Consider the following 19,195-nt stretch of genomic DNA (forward strand, 5'->3'; position numbering starts at 1 on the left):
ATAAAGACCAGAAGATGGAATAGGCAGAGCAGAGCTGTGGTCCACAAGTGCAGAGGACAGGTTGGAATGGAAGCACCTCTTCCCATTCTGATGCTGTTTGCACATCTGGCAAACCATGCAGGAGGCCTCTGATTCCTTGCAGGAGATTGACAGTCCTTTTGAGGGGAAACTGGACCGGCAGGAGGACAGCATCCTTTACCCACCATGGATATGCACTGGCTCGTTTCCTTTCCCCTGCCTGTGGCCGCTGGACAAGGGCTTTTGAAGTGCTACTAATCCTGTTGAAAGGAGTCTAGAAAGGGGACGAGTAGCAAGAAGGCCTCTTTCCTCCAAGCACCTTCTAGAAAAATAGTCTGCGCTGCCTCAAGGCCTCCTTGCCCTGCATAGGAAGGGAGGGAAGGAAGGAAGGAAGGAGAAGTTCTTCCCTCTCTGGGCAAAGTGATCCAGAGCACCTCCTCCACAGAGGACGAGGTAGGATCCACAAGGAGAGCCCTATGGAATTGGACCAAGGGTGGTTTCCTTAGCCCTGCACCCTGTTTCCAGATGCCAGTGGGAAACCCAGAGGCAGGACATGAGGAAGGCTTGCAGGGGGTGCACTCTGCCAGAGCCATGCCCCAGCATCCTTGGGGGGCACATTTCATGGCTCCAGTCTAAGAACTGGGCCAATCACATGCCTTTTCTGGATATTTATCCCTCTATTTTTCTGAAGGCTGAAGTGGCTTATAGCATTTCAGCATTTTAATGTCCTAACTATGAAACACCAGTAAAAATAGCATTCACAGGGTGAGGTGGGGGGGGGCTCTCCCTCTCCCAAGAACCGGGTGAGATCCCGGAATTCAGATGCCAGGGGAGAGCAGGGACATTGGGAGTTCAGCTCTGGGCTGCAGTTAGTTTCTGAGCTGCGAGGCGATAGCAGCAAATGTTTATGTGCTTTCCGTGTTACTTGCAAAATATATCAAGTGTTTCTCTCCATCCTACTGCCCCCCTTCCAATTTGGCTCAGTTCCATGGACCGTGCCCCCATGAGCTAAATTACTTAACTGCTTACAGTGCCACATAGCAAACACATGACACCCCTTTTAGCAAACCACGGAATGTAACTCTGGGGTTCAAACCAAAACAAATGACCTCAGCAACTCTTGGGAGATTATACACACACACATACATATTTACACACACACACACACACACTACACACACACACACACTTAAAGCAGAATTAAGTTGTAAAACCCAATGGCTGATTTATGGCCGCAGTCAGCCTTAATTAACATTGATTCCAGGGGAATAGTAAACGTTGAATAGGGTTCACAATTGAAGTTGAACAATGCCCTCTCTGGGTGTTGTTCAATTTGTAGCATGATTTACATGGAGGCGAGCCCTTCCATTCCAGGGGTTATCCCTTTTTCATCTGGTCCTTGGGATGAGTTATATATAATCCACTGATAGCAACATTTGCTGTCAAATAGTCCCCTTGATTTAAAGTTACCCACTACAATGGTCACTATAAATAAGAAGGAAATAAAAGAGGGAAACGAAAACCCAATTTGAGGCTTTGCAGGGATTCCTTGTTTGGGCAATGTGTCATCGCTTGTCCAGGCCCGTGGCGTTTTTACGAACTGGCCGTAATGAAAGTCAGATCAAATGTACAGGCTCTAAACATTTAATCAACAACCACTGGAACCGGACAAGTTCTTTAAAAGCCCCAGCAAGCTCAAATTTATTGTCTAAGAACCTCGGTCTTGGTGGGGAGGGAAGCCGGTGGAGGAATGGCACTACCTGACACCAAACGCCTAAAACTTTCAAAACGTGAGTTATTTAAACATAAGGTTGTGCTTGTAAAGCCGCCAGCTGCTGGATTTCAAGATTTGAAACCCTTCCAAGAGTTTGGACGAGGTACTTTATATGGGCAGGAGAGTAAATACTCCAATTTTACTGCCAATTTAGAGGCGCTCGGTTTACAGTAATGAGCTTGCCTTGACCGTCCTTTGTTTATAGAAAGTGGAACAGGAAGAAATGAACGTTAACCATTAACAGTAGCAATCCCTCAAGCCTCTCCTTCTCTCTCTGCTCCATGCCAGGCTGACGCCTTGCTCTTATTGGAAGGCTGGCTGGACACCTTGTCAACCCCAACTGGTCATGTAGAGAATAAAACTATTGGAGTGGATGCAGGGTCGCTCAAAAAGCGGCCTTCCAACAGCATTCTCCAAACGCTGTCTGTGGAACTCATTGTCACAGGATGTTGGATTGACTACTTGCACCAGCAGCTTGTCAGGATCAGCCCTTCCATTAAGCAGAGGGAAGCATCTGCTTCAGGTGGGACGTGGCCAGGGTTAGCTTCAGCCACCTTCCATCACCCCCCTCACACACCCCCCCCGAATCTCCTCAGCTAGCATGCTGCCCTCACAGACCTGGGTGGGGAAATGTTGCCTAATTCCTTGTGTGGGAGTCAGATTCCGTGGGTGGTCCAGTTGGATCCTGCACATGGAATGAGGTCATGCGTCCCATCTTGGCCTTCTTTGCCTCAGGCAGCAAAATCTCTTGGGCAAACTTTGCTGAGGTCTGGACAGTAGTGATGCTGAAGGCTGATATCTCTTCATTGCTCAGATCTGGAAGGGGTTAAGGTAGGGCTGCCATACGTCCATAATTTCCCAGGTATATATGGGATTCGCCCATTGTGTGTGTCCAGATTTTCACTTGAAATAGGGCAACCCTAGTTAAGGAATATCACCTGACTCACTCCGGCCTATTGGTGAGATTCCTTGGGTGGTAATGTTATTTCATGGCTCCGTAGGTCCTTCCCTCAGCCAGAGATGCCAGCAGGGGGCAGCAGAATGGCTGGACATAGGTAAATGTAAAGGGACCATTAGGTCCAGTCGTGGCCAACTCTGGGGTTACAGCTTCCGGGTCATGTGGGGAAGGCCGCCAAGTGTTGTGCTGTTGTTGTCTGTTGAATGTCTCAGTTGCTCCCATCTCTGACGGTTGGATCTCTGCTTGTTTTTGTGATAACCTGTGAAGTCAGGCATCTGTTTTAAGAGTTGGTCTTCTTTGTGATGCGTCTTGTGTACTGTAAAGAACTTTGGGTGCCTGGAATCCTGTTAGGAAGGTATTCTGTCCCCTACTCAAAAGGTGTCAAGGAGTTTTGAGTGGTGGTGGTGTAGCAAATGGAGAAGCAGAGAGGGAAAACTTGCACAGACTCAAAGAACTGAATGGCAGCTAGAGATGGGTTTTGAGAAGGGGTGCACCAGAAAATGTCCAGATGGATGGATAGATGGTAGGTAGGTAGATAGATAGATAGATAGATAGATAGATAGATAGATAGATAGATGATAGTAGATAGATAGATGATAGATAGATAGATAGATATAGATAGATAGATAGATAGATAGATAGATAGATAGATGATAGATAGATAGATAGATAGATAGATAGATGTCTTCATGTTTGCAAGGGGGAGGGGAGTATGTGCCATTTGGATTTTCTGCCTTCGGCACCAAAATATTTTGAGCCAGTCCTGCATCTTGGATCAAGGCTCCGTTAATTCCACACAATGTGTTTTCATCTCAATCAACGGCTTGTTTCCTTGAAGAAGAGTAAAGTTGGAGATGATTTCACATTATCTGGGTGATTCCCATGACAAAAAGGTTTATGTTTTGAGATGGGGTATTTGGATGGCTGAGCTCTGGGCGGATTTGCCTTCATTCTGGATAGTTGTGTGATTTTAACAATTTGGGGTTTTGCAGTTTCTCTTTGTGCTCTGAGAATCCCAATTTCAATTTCAGGCAATCCACTTAAGGCTTTAAATCCTATCTCTCTTGCAAAAGGACTGTTGATTTGGAGTGACAGATGGATCCAGGCTTTCATGTTAATTTGCAGGAGCTGGTGAGCTAGCCAAACTTGCTGCAACAGATCCTGCCCATGGCGTGTGTGGCAACACATCACACACACACACACACACACACACACTTCATTACAAACAAGAGCCGCCCCCCAAAATAAGATGTGCCAAGACACCTTAACAGCACAGATGAGAACAGTACCACCATCTTAGTAGCTGCAAGTTTTAAAAACAAAAAAACCCCCTCTGTGGCCTCATTTCTGAATACCAGACTTAGTACTTGGCCATGAAAAAGAAGCAAGCAAAGTAGCTGAGTGCATGTATCTCAGGAGAACCTTGCAGACTGAGTGCCACCACCAAGAATGTCCTTAAATCAGCCAGAGCATCCTTTGCTAACCTGATGCCCTCCAGACGTTCTGGATTACAACAACAGTCAACCCAAAACTTCCAGCAGGAACCACCTTGGCAAAGGCTGGGGCCAAGGATGCCAGTGAGCCTCCCACCCTCTTTGGTGAAAGCAAATGTGAGGAAGCACGTATAGCTTTAAAAAGTTACATTTGTCTTTGCTTAATATCCATTTTTTCCTCATTCAGATTTTTATCAACAATGAATGGCAAAACTCAGAGAGTGGGAAAGTATTCCCTGTGTCCAACCCTGCAACGGGAGAGCAGATCTGTGAGGTGCAAGAGGCTGAGAAGGTAATGTATCCTCGGAATTTGTCTGCTCCTCATGACACCTGGCCTGCCCTATCCCTCGGCTCAGGCAGAGAAACAGATTCCTTCTCACCCTCCATGTGACAACAGTTCAGCTGGCAAGTGGGCACTTTGCCCACCCAAGGGCCCTCTCTGCCCATCTGAGCCACTGCCAGCCATTGGCGATGGGGAAGGGGTTAAGAGGTTTCCTGTGTGATGAAGAAGCGGAAACATTTATCTGGTAACTTCTCAAAGCCCCCCCACCCCCACCCGGCACAAACAGGGTCGCCCTCTCCCGATTACCTGGGAAATGGCAGGCTGTGGGCAAATGGAGAAGGGCTCTTAGGCTACCTCCAAACCTCAGTGCCCCAATCTCTCTGGCCTCTGGAGTGGAACTGCAGCCACAGTCCCCTGGGAGGGTCTTCTGTGCTTGAGGAAGGGGCACTCGGAGGCTTGCCTCACTGCCCAAAGTGTGTCATGAGAAGCATCTATCTGCCCTCTCCAGCCAGGCGGCCTTGCAGCCCTCACTCGGCGGCAACCCAGGTTACCTGGTTCCAGTTCATGGTTGTCTAAGTCAGCCTCATCTTTTTTTATAAAATATAATTTTTATTAGTTTTTTAAGATATCATTTTCAACAGTAATTAAACATACTTTTACATCTTATTCAATTTTTTTGACTTCCATCAGTCCTGTCTGAAAATTTTCCAATCTAATCTCTCAGTATGCATTTCTTATCTTCCCTATTACATTTCAAACTCATAACCAATATCTCTATCTTTTTCTACTTTGTAACACTTTGTATATTTCTCCTTACAAAACTTCTTGTAGTCCTACTAGCATAATTTGTTGGTTACAGTTGCTCTCAAATAATTCATATACTTCTTCCAATCTTCTGTAAATCTCTGGTCCCGCAGGTTTCGAATCCTTCCTGTCATTTTGTCCAATTCTGCATAGTCCATTAATTTCGTCTGCCATTCTTCTTTCATCGGAAGTCAGCCTCATCTCAACCCTGGTCCATTCCAGGTGCTTCAGACTACAGCTCTCTGCTTTAACACCAGATCATGTCTTCTTTTCACCTGTGCATGTTTTAATCCAACGAAAGACGCCTTGAGTCTTTTTGAGAGAAAAAAAGTGTGTAAGGAATTTTAAAAAACTGCACTAATGAAATGCATGGGAACAAATCCTAAATGTCTTTCGTGTATTTTTCAAAGACACCTATCCGTCAGTCCGTCAATCCACCGACATCTTTTCTTCCCAACAAGGATTGTTTCTGGTGCCGTGTTTGTACTTTGTACTCACTAAGGTTTCTCTCCCCCCCCCCCTTTGACAGCCTGACACAGACAAAGCCGTGAGGGCCGCTCGCCTCGCCTTCTCTCTGGGCTCCGTGTGGAGGAGGCTCGATGCCTCGGAAAGGGGGCGCCTTTTGGACAAGCTGGCTGACCTGGTGGAAAGAGACAGAGCCTTACTGGCTGTAAGTTTTGCAATGGGACTGGTGGGAGCGGGGCGCTGTTTTTTCTGCCCGCTGAGAGTACTGCTAAAAATGCTTTGGGCATCAGAATATGACATGCAAATAAGTTTGTTTGATGTGCTTTTAAAAACATTTTATTAGAGCTGCCACCCAATTAAAAAAAAGTATGATTTTTGTTGATTTGGTAGTTCAGCCATGGTCAACCTGGAACCCTCCAGATGTTGCTGGACTCCAACTCCCATTAGCCCCAGCATCATATTGTCAGATTGGCTGAAGCTGATGGGAGTTGGAGTCCAAAATATCTGAAGGTTGAATAACAACAACAACAACAACAGAAGCAGCAGCAGCAGCAACAACAACATATTTGTACCCTACCCATCTGTCAGGGTTGCCCCAGCCAGTCTGGGTAGCTTCTAGCATATATAAAAACATAGTAAAACATTAAACCTTAAAAAGCTTCGCTATACAGGGCTGCCTTCCTAAAACATATACAATTGCTCACCTTCTTGACATCTGATGGGAGGGCATTCCACAGGGTGGGCGCCACTACCGAGAAGGCCCTCTGGCTTAACTCTTCTCTTCCCAGAAAGCCCTAATGAGAAAGCCCTTGCTCCACATCTGGGCAATTGAGGTCCATGTATGTTTATGGCAAGGGTCAGTTCTTGAAGCCTCCCATGTCAAAACAGCCCCCGTGACATGGCTCCTAGATGGCATCTGCCACTGGGCAGGAGTCCTGAGAAGAAGGTCTCTCAGCAAAGCATCCTCTTGCTGAATGCAGGCTGCTGAATTCTGCATCAGGAGAGGCTTCTATACCGTCTCCAAGGGCAGCACTGCAGAAACAGGTGGGCAGACCCTCTTGCGACTGTATAGCTTCTCCCACTCCAGCTCTTTGGGGAGAATGTTGTGTCAGAGGCTTGTGCCAGGAGCAACTGTGACTGTGTCTGTGTCTGCTTGGGCTGTGGATCCCTCAAACCTTCAGGCTCTGGGGTCCAAACCCACTCTCTGTGCACGTAAACCCCTGCTCTCCAACCCCCTTCACTGGGGCTTTTGTGAGAGATGCCTTTGGTGGATTGGGTGCTCAGTGGGTTGCCCACAGCCTGAAGGCTGGAAGTTGCCAGTCCCCTGCTAGAATAATAATTTCTGAGCCTGTGCAAAGCAAACCGCACCCCCCCCCGCACGCCAAAGAGAGAACGCTGAGCTGCACAGTTCAGGCACGACGCGGAGGAGCACATGTGGTCGGCCCCGACATGGTGGCACTCTTAATGTTATTTTCCACATGTCAAGTGCTTTGAACTAAGCCGGCAAACATCTTAATTCCAGCTTTGTCAACACTTAAATCATCTTACCACCAGTGTATGCTGTAAAATCGCCACGGGGAGAAGGGGAGGGGCCCAGCAAATCAAGTCAGCTCCCTGCCTGTCGCTGGATTTGCGGTTCCCGAGCCAAATTCTTTATTGAGCGGAGCCCACCGCCTACCATGCCACTGACTTCAATTGCAGGATGGGAGGCAGGGGAAAAAATATGGCTATTGCCCTTCCGTATATCAATGGGATTTATGGCTCACATCCATTTGTGTGTTATACCTGCTTTCACGGATACATTTCCCCCAGCTTGGAACTATCGTGGGGAGATAATGGTGCCTCTTAAAAGTGATTTAAGCGATCTGGGTGGAAATTTTATGGGGTTCCTTAAGAGGATCTTTAAGGTCTTCTTTTTAAAATGGGAATATCCCCTTAAAGAAGGGCCTGTGGCTTGTTTCATTGGGGCTCAGAGCCTCCCTAGAGAAGAGCAGGCTTATTTGATGACGGGCTGGACGCTGTAGATATCACATCGCTCAGCAGGGGTCTTGGCAGCCACGGTAGAATTCCTTGGAGACTTGTTCCAAGGAACAGTGCAGTGGCAAAGCAAAGCGAGGGACACAGAGGAGTGTGGCTTTTTCAGAGCAGGTGTGATTGGGTGCTTGGGTAATTGGCGGACCCTTCCATGCTCTGGTAGAAGCATGAGGTGATAAGGAGGCTTTCACATTTGTTTGTGGCAGATTAGAGGGAAGTCAGAGGAGGAAGAAAATAATCAAGCGGAGGCTGGATACATCTTTCTTTTCCTTTAACATGGTTCCCACTTCACACAAGCAGTTTAAATGACACATGTCTTCTCTGCACAAAGTTTTGCATTTTTAACAAAAAGCTAAAGTTTGCATTTCATCTGAAGATATTTGGTTAAAGCTTGATGTGTTTTCACAAATAGATCAAGGCTGCTGCCTGAGATTTTGGGCTCTAGTTGGGGGTTATCATGATGTACTCCTGTTCTTCAAAACTTACTATGATACCACTGTTTCAGAAGGACAAGCTGACCCTTCGGTTTGAGTTCAATGGAGCTTCTCCCAGGAAATGATGCCTGGGGTTGCAGTCATGCTGATCCTGAAAAACAGGGCAGGATGCTACTTCCTGCTGCTCTTTGGTGCATGTAAACAAATAGATCAAGGCTGCTGCCTGAGATTTTGGGCTCTAGTTGGGGGTTATCATGATGTACTCCTGTTCTTCAAAACTTACTATGATACCACTGTTTCAGAAGGACAAGCTGACCCTTCGGTTTCAATATGTTTCTTATTAGGAGAGGGTTCTGGCAAGCTCTCTCCCAGCTGCTGTCATTAATGTAGCAAAGCCCAAGGCTTTCGTTTTTCAGCTTGGCCCCTGTCCATAGGAACTTCAGGTTTATCTGGCTGACCTGAGCCCAGTGGCAAAGGGGAGGCAGACAACTCAAGGGTATTGGGTATTGTCAACTTGAATGGCGGAGAAAGGTGGATCTACGGAGCACACATGGTCTTCTGGGAAGTTTTCCTGTAGCTTGCCACCTGCAGATGAACAGGAGCTACGCAAGAGTATTGCACATCTCCCAATCATGTCAGTGCGACTTGTACAGGAGAACCTCCTCCTAAGATGCCCTCATTCTGTGCTGTTGGGAATGGACCTCTTTCTGGGATATGTCCTGTGCCCCCAATTATAGCACTGAACTTTGGCAACTACCATCCAGATACGCCCATTTCTTCCAGGCTTCTTTGCCCACTCCAGTTTGATCGCCAGGATCCCCCACGGTGGCTCGGAAGTTGCTGACACAGCAGCTGAGATGCCAGGAGAGATTTGGGAGCGTAACTCTCAGATTATGTGCTGTTCATCCACACCCCGAAAAATCTTACCACTCCAGCCCCTTTGTACAGCTAGACCAGCCTTAGCTCACAATGGCACTTTGATGAGCTGCTGCAGATACGGAGACAGGAGCAGCTGTCCAAAGGGGCCCTGTGACTTCCCTTTGCATATGGACTAGGCACATGAGAGGTACAGTCAGGAATGCACTCTGAAAAGACCGATGTTAAAGCGGCAGTCCCTGGTGTGTGCCCAGCCAACTTCCTCAGGCCTTAAGGGTCAAAATCCAGTCCTTTGGCTCACAGGCCGAGGCGAAAACTCACCGGTTGCAAATTATAATAGCCTTTTTCTACTGTCCTGTCTCTGAATAGGAAATAGTTGTGATCACTGCCTCTACATGCCTTTTCTTTTGTCTTCCTTGTCCTCCAGACCATGGAGTCACTGAACAGTGGGAAGCCCTTCCTGCAGGCTTTCTATGTTGACCTTCAGGGCGTCATCAAGACTTTGCGCTATTATGCTGGCTGGGCAGACAAAATCCATGGAGCGACCATTCCTGTGGGTAAGTCAAGTCCTTTGAAGCAACAGCTCTTGCCTACGAGGACAAGGCTCTCCTGGGGTTTTATTTGTGTCACGAGTAGACCGAGGGCATCTCTGTAGCTCTTAGCCAGGATGGCAGCTATAGAGAGATGTTTCACGTTCACAGGCCGTGTGTGTGACATCTGCCACTGAGAGAGGGATGTTGCCGCCTCCCACTCCAGGCTCTTCTCCTGGGCCTCCTGGGGGCATTTGGGCTGGTGTGGCAGGAAGCAGGATGCGGAGTGAAATGGACCGTGGGCCAGATGGCTCCATGTTTGGGGAAAGAGTGTGACTCAGAATGTATTAATTGTTTATTGCATTTACATCCCATCTTTTTCTTCTCTAAGGAGATCAAAGTGGTGTGCACAGTTCTTCCTCTCCGCATTTAATCCCCCCCAACAACCCTGTAAGGTTGGTCAGGCTGAGATGCAGTGACCGGCCCAAGGTCACCCACTGGGCTTCTCCATGGCCAAAGGGAGGGGGTTGAACCCTCCCAGTCCAATTCTGACACTAACCAATCCCAGAGGCGTTTGAAGGTAGAGCGACCGCTTCAGCTGCACTGGGTGCTGGAGCTGCAAAGGGCACTGCAACAATGATACAGAGCAGAGTGCGAGAGGCAGGCGGGTGCCAAACTTTAGTGTTGCACCAGGTGCCACTGAAATTTGGAAGCCCAAAGTCCGCCACTGCACCACACACACAGTTGGGAGGGGGGCAAGAGCAGAGAACAACTGCCCATCCTGCCCCCGCTTCTCATTCCATGGCCTTTGGCTCCCACAACTCTTTTTAGCAGCTCTGCTCAGATGCATTGTGGAGGCTTGGCCACTCAGCCAGAGAACCTGAACATCAATTGCTGCTTGCTAGGGAGACTGTGTCCGAAAATGTGCAAAAGAACCCCTGCCACGTGGCTGTGAGTCTCTGAATGTTTGGTGCTCTCAGGCCCCTCCATTTTGTTCCAGTGGGGTCAGTGGGGGTGAAAGCAACTGCAAAGGGTGCCTGCCTGGCTTGCCGTCTCTTGGAGAATGCAGCTGCCCTGAACCCCCAGTAACAACAGGCATCTGAACCAGTCTGCGTTGGGAGCCTTCAAGGGTAGAGTCTCTGTGCCCTCCCTTCTTCCACTGCTGGCTCAGCCTTCGCCACGGAGGCTTGGGAGCTGGCTTATGCTCCTGCCCTCCAGTGGGAGAGCATTTGGACCCTATTCCAGAGTTTCTGTGCTATTGACAGAATTTGGCCTGTTCAGTGCCCACTGCAGCTGCTTTCCTTCCACACACTGCACCAAGGGAAGTTTGTTTCATGGCGGTGATTCTTTTTTTGACAAGGAGGGAGGATGACTTTACAGCTCTCTTGGGTTTCTGTTGTCTCACCAAAGGCAGAGATGGCCTTTCCTCCCCTTGGCGGCAGCGCTGAGTAATAGTCTAATATTGCACACAAAGGTGAAGACAACAAAGGCCAGCGTGAAACATGACACAGGGCTTTTCTTCCTTCTTCTAGCAGCTAATTTAGTTGATTTAAAAGGGGCTTGGTGGGTGGGAAAGTTTGTCCCGGGAGGGGGGAGAGACTTTAGGAGGCAGACGGCTTAGCCTGGAATAGGAGCACAAAGTCACTGCAGGCAGAGTTAAACCCGGCACCCACCCAGGGGGAACTCTGTGCAGAAGAAGCCAATGTCCAGATGGTTGCACTGGGTGTAATTGGACCCCCCCAAACTGACCCCAAAATCTTCAGGGGATTATTAACACCCCTCCCCACATTTGCACACAGAGCCATAGCTTTGGAATGCATGAAATAAGAGTAAATTCTCACTGAGCATGTGCAGAGTGTCTGAGTAATTGTGCTTCCAAGTCATCCACTGTGATGGGCCAGCTGGATGCAGAGGAATGGTGGGAGGCACCAGCTGGGGAACCCCCGGCAGAAGAAGGCTCAGAGCCTGGAGAGTGGTGGTGGGACGACCATGAGTGGTCAGAGGGAGAAGACTGAGGGGAGGAGGTGTCAGAAGCTGAAGAGGCAACAGGGTTTAGTGAGCAGGGAGAGGCTGTGGCAGAAAGAAGTGCAGAAGCAGAAGTGGAAGCAGAAGAGGAGAGAGGCCAAGAGGCAGAGATCAGGCAGGCTGTTGAGGAACCCAGGGGGTCTCCCCCTCCTGCTGCAACCAACTCCTCTTCCCCCTGGTCCCCCAGAACCTGAGAAGGTATGAAGAGGGCAGAGTAAAGACAGGCAAGGCGATACAGCTTCAGCTTGCTTGAGAAGGAACCTGGGGTGGTGGAGATTTAGAGAGGGGTGGGAAGGCAGAGATCTTCAGTCCTCGCAACTGCCTCATAGGGGCAAGTTCTACCAGGAAGAGTTGCTGTGCTCACTAGGCCTGCCTCCTGGGCTGTCTTGTTGCTTTGAATAAAGAGTTAAGTTCACAGAAGCCATGTGAGTTATTGCTGACCTGCTCCTGGCACCATCCTCTGTCATCTGAGGGCGTAGCTTCAATGAGAGCACGGCTTCTCCTGTTTGGACTCACTGGTCTCCCCAGGGTGTTGCCTGCCTGACAAATGTGTGCCCTTTTCGGAAGCACTTGCTGCCACATGGATTGGGGCTGCCCCACTGTGTGTTGTTGGCAGCCTGCTGGCTGGTGGAGGATGGGAAACAGGCCACATGATGGCTCCCATCCTTGTGACAAGTGACTGTGCAGAGGGACGATGCTCATCCTTTTCCAACACCAACTGAATCTCCATGCTGGGACAAGGTTCATCTGCTCCATTTCTCTTTCAGTCAGACTGAAGGTGCAGGAGCAGCACCCATGAAAAAAGGTGGCCACCCTCATTCACTGCTCCCTACCAGCTACGAGGGAGCAATGGGGGACATTTGTCTAAACAGACAGATCCTGGGATTTACTGCTCCCCAAAAGCCCACTCACCCAATCTCCATGGGTTGGCTAGTTCATGGGGCACTTTGCCTGGAGTCAGAAATTCAGAGAATCATAAAACTGTAGAGTTGGAAGGGACCACGAGGGTTCCAGTTCCTTATAATGCAGGCATCTTTTGCCTCTCGACCCTGAGATTAAGAGTCTCATGCTTCAAGAGAAGCCTTGCAATTTTTGAAAGTGAAATCCTGGACTTGAGAAGAAAGAGGTGTTCTGATCCATGGGACCTTATATTAGGTCTTATTCTCCCATTGTTTGCACATGTCAAGCATTAATGTGATCTGCAGCTGATTCTCTGGCTTGAATGCTTTGCTTTTGGGGGGAGGACAGTGGGAGAGCACGTATTTGCCTTGCCCCCCTCCCCCCACATTTCCAGGTAGGCCTGTCAGAAACCTCAGAGAGCTGCTCTGTGCACAAGAGGGAGCTTGATGAATTTATGGTCTTCCTCACTAAGAGGTAGCTTTTTGTGCTCTGATGCTGTTCTGCTGAAAGGGGCTTCCAGGGAGTAAGGCGCACCCGCCCTGCATAGGGACCCTCTGTTGCAACGCTGATCCGTTTTGCTAGGACCATTCTGTGGCTTACTTAGCATCCCTGTTAATCCCTCCCGGCTGCAACCATATTTCACTGAGCACATGTGAAAGCCCACTCTAAAAATGCCAAGGAGAATCCAAATGAGAACCACAAATGTTATTGATGCTTTTCTACAACATGTTAAAGTCGGATCATTTTCACTGCTGGGGCTTTCCGAGGTTTATATGGAAACAGTAAAACTTTCAACGTTGCCTGCTCAGTTTCCGAGCACAGGAGGCCCCCAGCTCCGGAAAGATCAATGTTTAGGCAAAGTGGGCCATTTTTGTCAAACTTCGTTATTCTGGTATCACAAACGCTGGTTTTATAGCAGGCGTTGGGCGGGCGGGAAACTCTGGGATGTGACTCTCCACATTCCGACTTTAATCTCCATCCTCTGTGTAAAACATTTGCCAAAAGGAGGGTCTAATAAACAGGTCTGTAAAATTCCGCCGTGATTGCAAATGCTGAATACAGGAAGGTGTTGAAAAAGGGCAGCTCTTTCAGAGTCCAGTCGCAGTTTGGAGTTTGGGAAGCCTGTGCGCAAAAGAAAACTCTTAGGTGAGGAGGGAAGACCTGGCCGTTTGTGTCTGATCAAATTAATTAGGGTCTGATCAAATTAATTAGGGTCCTGACTTAGAAACTGGGTTTCCCCTCACAGTTTTGGCCTCTCATCCTCAGGCACAAGGCAGGGCAGAGACGCTAAGAGGCCATGATGTGTGGACTTGAGCCAAACCTGGTGGAACCACCATGGAAATGGGGTGGAAATGTTGACAGGCTGCCTGAAAGGAAAATGAACCAACAGTGAACAGAGGTCACTGCAGGGCGACAAAAGTCACAGGCAAATGGCTCTGCCCAATATGGACTGATTTTTTGGCTCATTTGCTAGGGTGCTTCCACCATGCTGGGCATTTCAGGTGGCACTGCCAAGCCTCGTTCACTCGCTCTTTTTACATCCTGCATTTCCTTCGCGGTGGCTCTGTTTCCCCCTCAGGATTCAGTTGTATACTGGCAAATTTAGGTTGCACAATAAAAGTGGGTTGGGCTTTCTTGTGCAACCAGCCCAAATCAGAACTCTTTGTGGTAAATAAAGCGAAGGAGGAAATGCCCAGGAAAGCAGGGGGTCACAATTGCTCAATGCAATATTGTGTAACCTTCTTGCAAACAAGTAAGAAGTAATGCTGAGCTCGCAGGATCTCCCTGAAGGTTTTGTGAAAACAAATCAGGGTGGATGCTCACTAAAGAGGTTCTCTGGAAGAGCCCCCAGATCACAGAAAGTCCGACAGATGCCTATCCTGTCACCACCATTCTCCTATCCTGTCTTTTTAAAAGGGTGGGGGTTCTGACATGGGTAGTGCTCTACTGGGGAAAGTGAACAGCTCAGCACAATTCAAATATAGCCTTTGTCGTGGTGGACAGAATCTGATGACCCCATTTTTTTTAAAAAAACACACCTATATTTTCAATTATCTCAAAAACTTTACTTAAAAACAAAACAAAATGAAAGATTGTTTAGTCGTGTCCGACTCTTCGTGACCCCATGGACCAGAGCACGCCAGGCACTCCTGTCTTCCACTGCCTCCCGCAGTTTGGTCAAACTCATGCTAGTAGCTTCGAGAACACTGTCCAACCATCTCGTCCTCTGTCGTCCCCTTCTCCTTGTGCCCTCCATCTTTCCCAGCATCAGGGTCTTTTCCAGGGAGTCTTCTCTTCTCATGAGGTGGTCAAAGTATTGGAGCCTCAGCTTCACGATCTGTCCTTCCAGTGAGCACTCAGGGTTGATTTCCTTAAGAATAGATAGGTTGGATCAATTCAAAAGCATCAATTCTTCAGTGATCAGCCTTCCCTATGGTCCAGCTCTCACTTCCATACAACACTACTGGGAAAACCATAGCTTTAATTATACGGACCTTTGTTGGCAAGGTGATGTCTCTGCTTTTTAAGATGCTGTCTAGGTTTGACATTGCGGTTCTCCCAAGAAGCAGGTGTCTTTTAATTTCGTGTGCTGTCACCATCTGCAGTGATCATGGAGCCCAAGAAAGTAAAATCTCTCACTGCCTCCATTTCTTCCCCTTCTATTTGCCAGGAGGTGATGGGACCAGTGGCCATGATCTTCGTTTTTTTGATGTTGAGCTTCAGACCATATTTTGCGCTCTCCTCTTTCACCCTTATTAAAAGGTTCTTTAATTCCTCCTCACTTTCTGCCATCAAGGTTGTGTCATCTGCATATCTGAGGTTGTTGATATTTCTTCCGGCAATCTTAATTCCGGCTTGGGATTCATCCAGCCCAGACTTTCACATGATGAAGTCTGAATATAAGTTAAATAAGCAGGGAGACAATATACAGCCTTGTTGTATTCCTTTCCCAATTTTGAACCAATCAGTTCTTCCATATCCCGTTCTAACTGTAGCTTCTTGTCCCACATAGAGATTTCTCAGGAGACAGATGAGGTGATCAGGCACTCCCATTTCTTTAAGAACTTGCCATAGTTTGCTGTGGTTGACACAGTCAAAGGCTTTTGCGTAGTCAATGAAGCAGAAGTACATGTCTTTCTGGAACTCTCTAGCTTTCTCCATAATCCAGCGCATGTTTGCAATTTGGTCTCTGGTTCCCCTGCCCTTAAAGTCCTATAGCACTAACTCTTTCTGTCATGGGGGTTTGGGGCAAAGCCAGAAAAATGTTCTAGCACTAATTAAAAGATCATTTTTTAAAAAAACTGATGAGATTATAAAATGGCACCCACCCAGGGGCGAAACTAGGTTTTATTTCACCCGGGTCAAAGACCCAGTTTGGTATCCCCCGCTATGTGCATTTGCGCCCAAACACATACAGTCTGGGAGCCTCAATTGTGCCCTTCTGGAGTCTTCACCTGGGGCAAAAACCCTGGCTGCCCCCCCCCAATAGCTATGGCACTGCACCCACCACAAGGTTTATAGTGAGTGTGTGCTGCACTACAAACAACACCCACACCAGCTACATTGCATCCACTCATGTGGATGGCAAACAGCCATGTGGGCATTTGGGGGAGGGAAACCCAGAATCCTCTCTTCCTGGTAGTGTGGAAGGTCATCTGCAATGTTGATAATACAGTGGAAAAGTCATGATTAACTAATGCTGGGAACCACTCACCTGCAAGCAGCACCCTCGGGTCCCCCTCGGCGTGTCGGGAGATGGGCCTTGCCTCAGTGGCAGCAGAACCGCCATGCTTCATGCGAAAGGCCACAGGTTGGTGACCTCTCAGTGTTCTTGGACTCCAATTCCCATCAGCCCTAGACAGCACTGCCATGCTGCAGGCTGCAGAAGGTATGGAGGACATGCCAGGATGGAGAAGGATGAAGGAGACAGCCATGGGCTAAGACCAGACAGGGTCTAATGCAAGTCATCTCACAACAGAGATGTATTTTTTGAGCTGGATTCAGCCTGTTGTTCTTTAAAGTCACATTTCGAAAGGAGCTCCTGAGATCCCCCCTTTTTCAGAATGTTTTCTTTTTCGCAGGACTGGCCCTTCTGTTGACTTCTTAAAAAATCCAAGTTTCCTTTCTTTTTCGGGGGGGGGGGGTTCAGTTCTCAACATTGCAAAATAAGAAGGTGGCTGGCTGACACATCGACCATCTTTCCTGTTGTCTCAGGAACAGGAAAGGAAGTGAAAATAATCCCCAAATCGTTGTTTCTTGTAATTTGGGAGGCCTTTGTGCTGTTCCAGGAAGAGACTTCAGCTTGCCCAGCTCCCAGATGAGATTATCTGAGCAGAATAGGTTCTGTGTGCCCACTGCTCAAAACCTGATAATGATGTGTGATCTGAGCAGATGTGTTAAAAGGGATCTCCCTGGTTTCTGCAGAATTAGGGCTTCCAAGTTGCACAAGCGGGGGTTTATTGCGCGCACAAAAAGTCAGCCCCCTCTGTCTAGCTAGAATGTTTTCTTTCTGTCTCATCGTCTGTGCCTTTTACTAATTAGCCAATCTTTTCCTCTCTCTCCTTCTCCTCTTTCCTGTCCCTACTGCTTCTTATCGGGCCTCCTCCTTGCTCCCACTTCACTGATAAGGGGCCTATCTTTATTAGTCTCCTTCCAGGGCCTTGGAAACATCACATGGAGCAAAAGCAAATCCCCAGCTGGTCAGTCTGGAGCTCTGCACTGATCTGTCTTTCTCCCACTCATCCCACCCCGCTTTGTGGAGCAAACGGAACAGGGTGAAGAAATTCAGCAAGCTAGAGAAGGGGCTTGTTTCTAATCAAAGTCAAGTTGAAAACTATGTTTAGAAACCAGGATGCTTTCTGGATTCATCCCTTTATTATGACCAGATGTTTGCACAGATGCCTCCCCAAAATGCAACCAGCCCCAGTAAATCTTGATGTGTCCCTTGCCAGCCTTAGCTGCAGACTCCTGGCGTACTGGGCGAGTGACACACCCAAAGCCCGTGGGGAACTCCAGGAACCCCTAAAAGCTGCTGTGAGAGGTACTAGTGTGGAACTACAAGACAGCAAGGAAAGAAAGAATCAAAGGCTCCTGTGTGCCCAAACAGAGAGAGGAGGAGGCTGCCCGCTATAGCTCTCCATGAAATTCATTGTTTGCGCCTTGCTCTCCCTCCAACTAGTCTTTGCTGGCGGAAGTGATGTTGCATTGGGTCTGATTAGATCACTCATTTTTCCCAATAGGGACAAGAGACTTGCTCACTGAGAAGGAGGTTTCCTGTTGCATCTCTGTATGTGCTTCCCGCTTCTGGTCACAACAGCAGCGGAGCGTCTCCATACCGCTCGTGTGTGTGTTTGTGTGGGTTGGTGCACACTCGTGCCCTTGCTGGGGGTGAGCTGAGGGGTGGAAGACAAATGGAGCCCACCGTGCCTGCCCAGCCCCTTTGGCACTGATCTAGCAGTTTCTTCTGATGGACTTAGCCCTGGTGATCCTACACCCTGCTGCTCTTTTTGGGGTTCCCTGGAAAATCCCTGACCCAGTTTTGCTTTTCAGGAAGACTGGAGGGAAGGGTGTTTCTTAAAATGTTATTAAGTGTGCATATATATGTATTGTACATTGTTGTTTGTCACGTTTCAGCACACCCACCCTCCAGCCTTTGCAGGTTAAGAGTAAGGAAGAGGGTGCCCTTTGGCTCAAGGGCCCAGACCTGGACACCAAATTCCCCCTTTTCCTGCTTGTCTTCCTTCAGTCCCTCTAAAATCTGCCTATCCAGAGTGCAAATGCTGCTGAATCTGGCAGCTGTCCTGATACGTGCATGCGGATTGAGTGTGAGATTAAACAGCTTATTCAACTTTCATAAGTTTTATATATTATATGATGAAAGGAAGCCGTTATGGCTAATTTGCTAACACAAAACTGCTTCCGCTGTCAGCTGTTGCAAAGTTAGTGAATCACTTGTGGGCACTCAGCCACAAAGAGCTTTCATTTAGCAGTGGGAACTGAGCCCAAACTGGAGCTAAATTCATGTAAGCACCCCCCCCCCCAGGTTCTCTGTACACATTGGGAGCCGTGGTTGGTGAAGCAGGGGAGACCAATGAGGATCAGGGCCCACTCACATTATAGTTAGCATTTACCAAAAATGTAAAGAGGTGGGAGCAGTGGCGTAGTGTGGGGGGGTGCAGGGGGCCGCACCAGGCGCAACATCTGGGGGTTAGGGTTAGGGGGCGCAAATCCACGGGTTAGGGGGTGCAAATTACTTGCCTTGCCCCGGGTGCTGACAACCCACGCTACGCCACTGGGTGGGAGACCCAGTTTTTGATCCACTTGAGCCTGCCCAGTGTGTTCCCTTGTAGGAATTAAAGGGAATTAGATAAATTCATGGAAGAGGGTAAGGCTACCCATAGCTATTAGTCACAAGGGCTACCTGGAACCTCCATATTCAGAGAAAGTCTACCTATGGCAAGCTATTGCCTTCAAGCCCTGCCAGTGGACTTCCTGGAAGTGTTTGATTAGTCACTGTGGGCAAAAGAAACCTAGATGGATCCTTGGTCTGATTTGGCAGGGTTCTGGCTCTGGGGAGGTCCCCCCCCCAAAAAAAAATTCA

At 48.4% G+C, this 19,195-nt stretch overlaps 1 protein-coding gene across 1 annotated transcript in view; it reads left to right on the top strand.

Annotated features, from left to right (window-relative positions):
- ALDH1A2 (aldehyde dehydrogenase 1 family member A2) overlaps positions 1 to 19,195 on the top strand; it is a 66,531-nt gene that overhangs the window by 23,111 nt on the left and 24,225 nt on the right. Inside the window, exons 3-5 of the mRNA XM_081170629.1 lie at positions 4,431 to 4,535; positions 5,860 to 6,000; positions 9,567 to 9,696. Of these exons, the coding sequence (XP_081026755.1) occupies positions 4,431 to 4,535; positions 5,860 to 6,000; positions 9,567 to 9,696 (376 nt within the window). The remainder of the gene's footprint in view (positions 1 to 4,430; positions 4,536 to 5,859; positions 6,001 to 9,566; positions 9,697 to 19,195) is intronic.

Source organism: Podarcis bocagei (assembly GCF_964188305.1).
Source record: "Podarcis bocagei genome assembly, chromosome: 14".
NCBI classification, from domain to species: domain Eukaryota; kingdom Metazoa; phylum Chordata; class Lepidosauria; order Squamata; family Lacertidae; genus Podarcis; species Podarcis bocagei.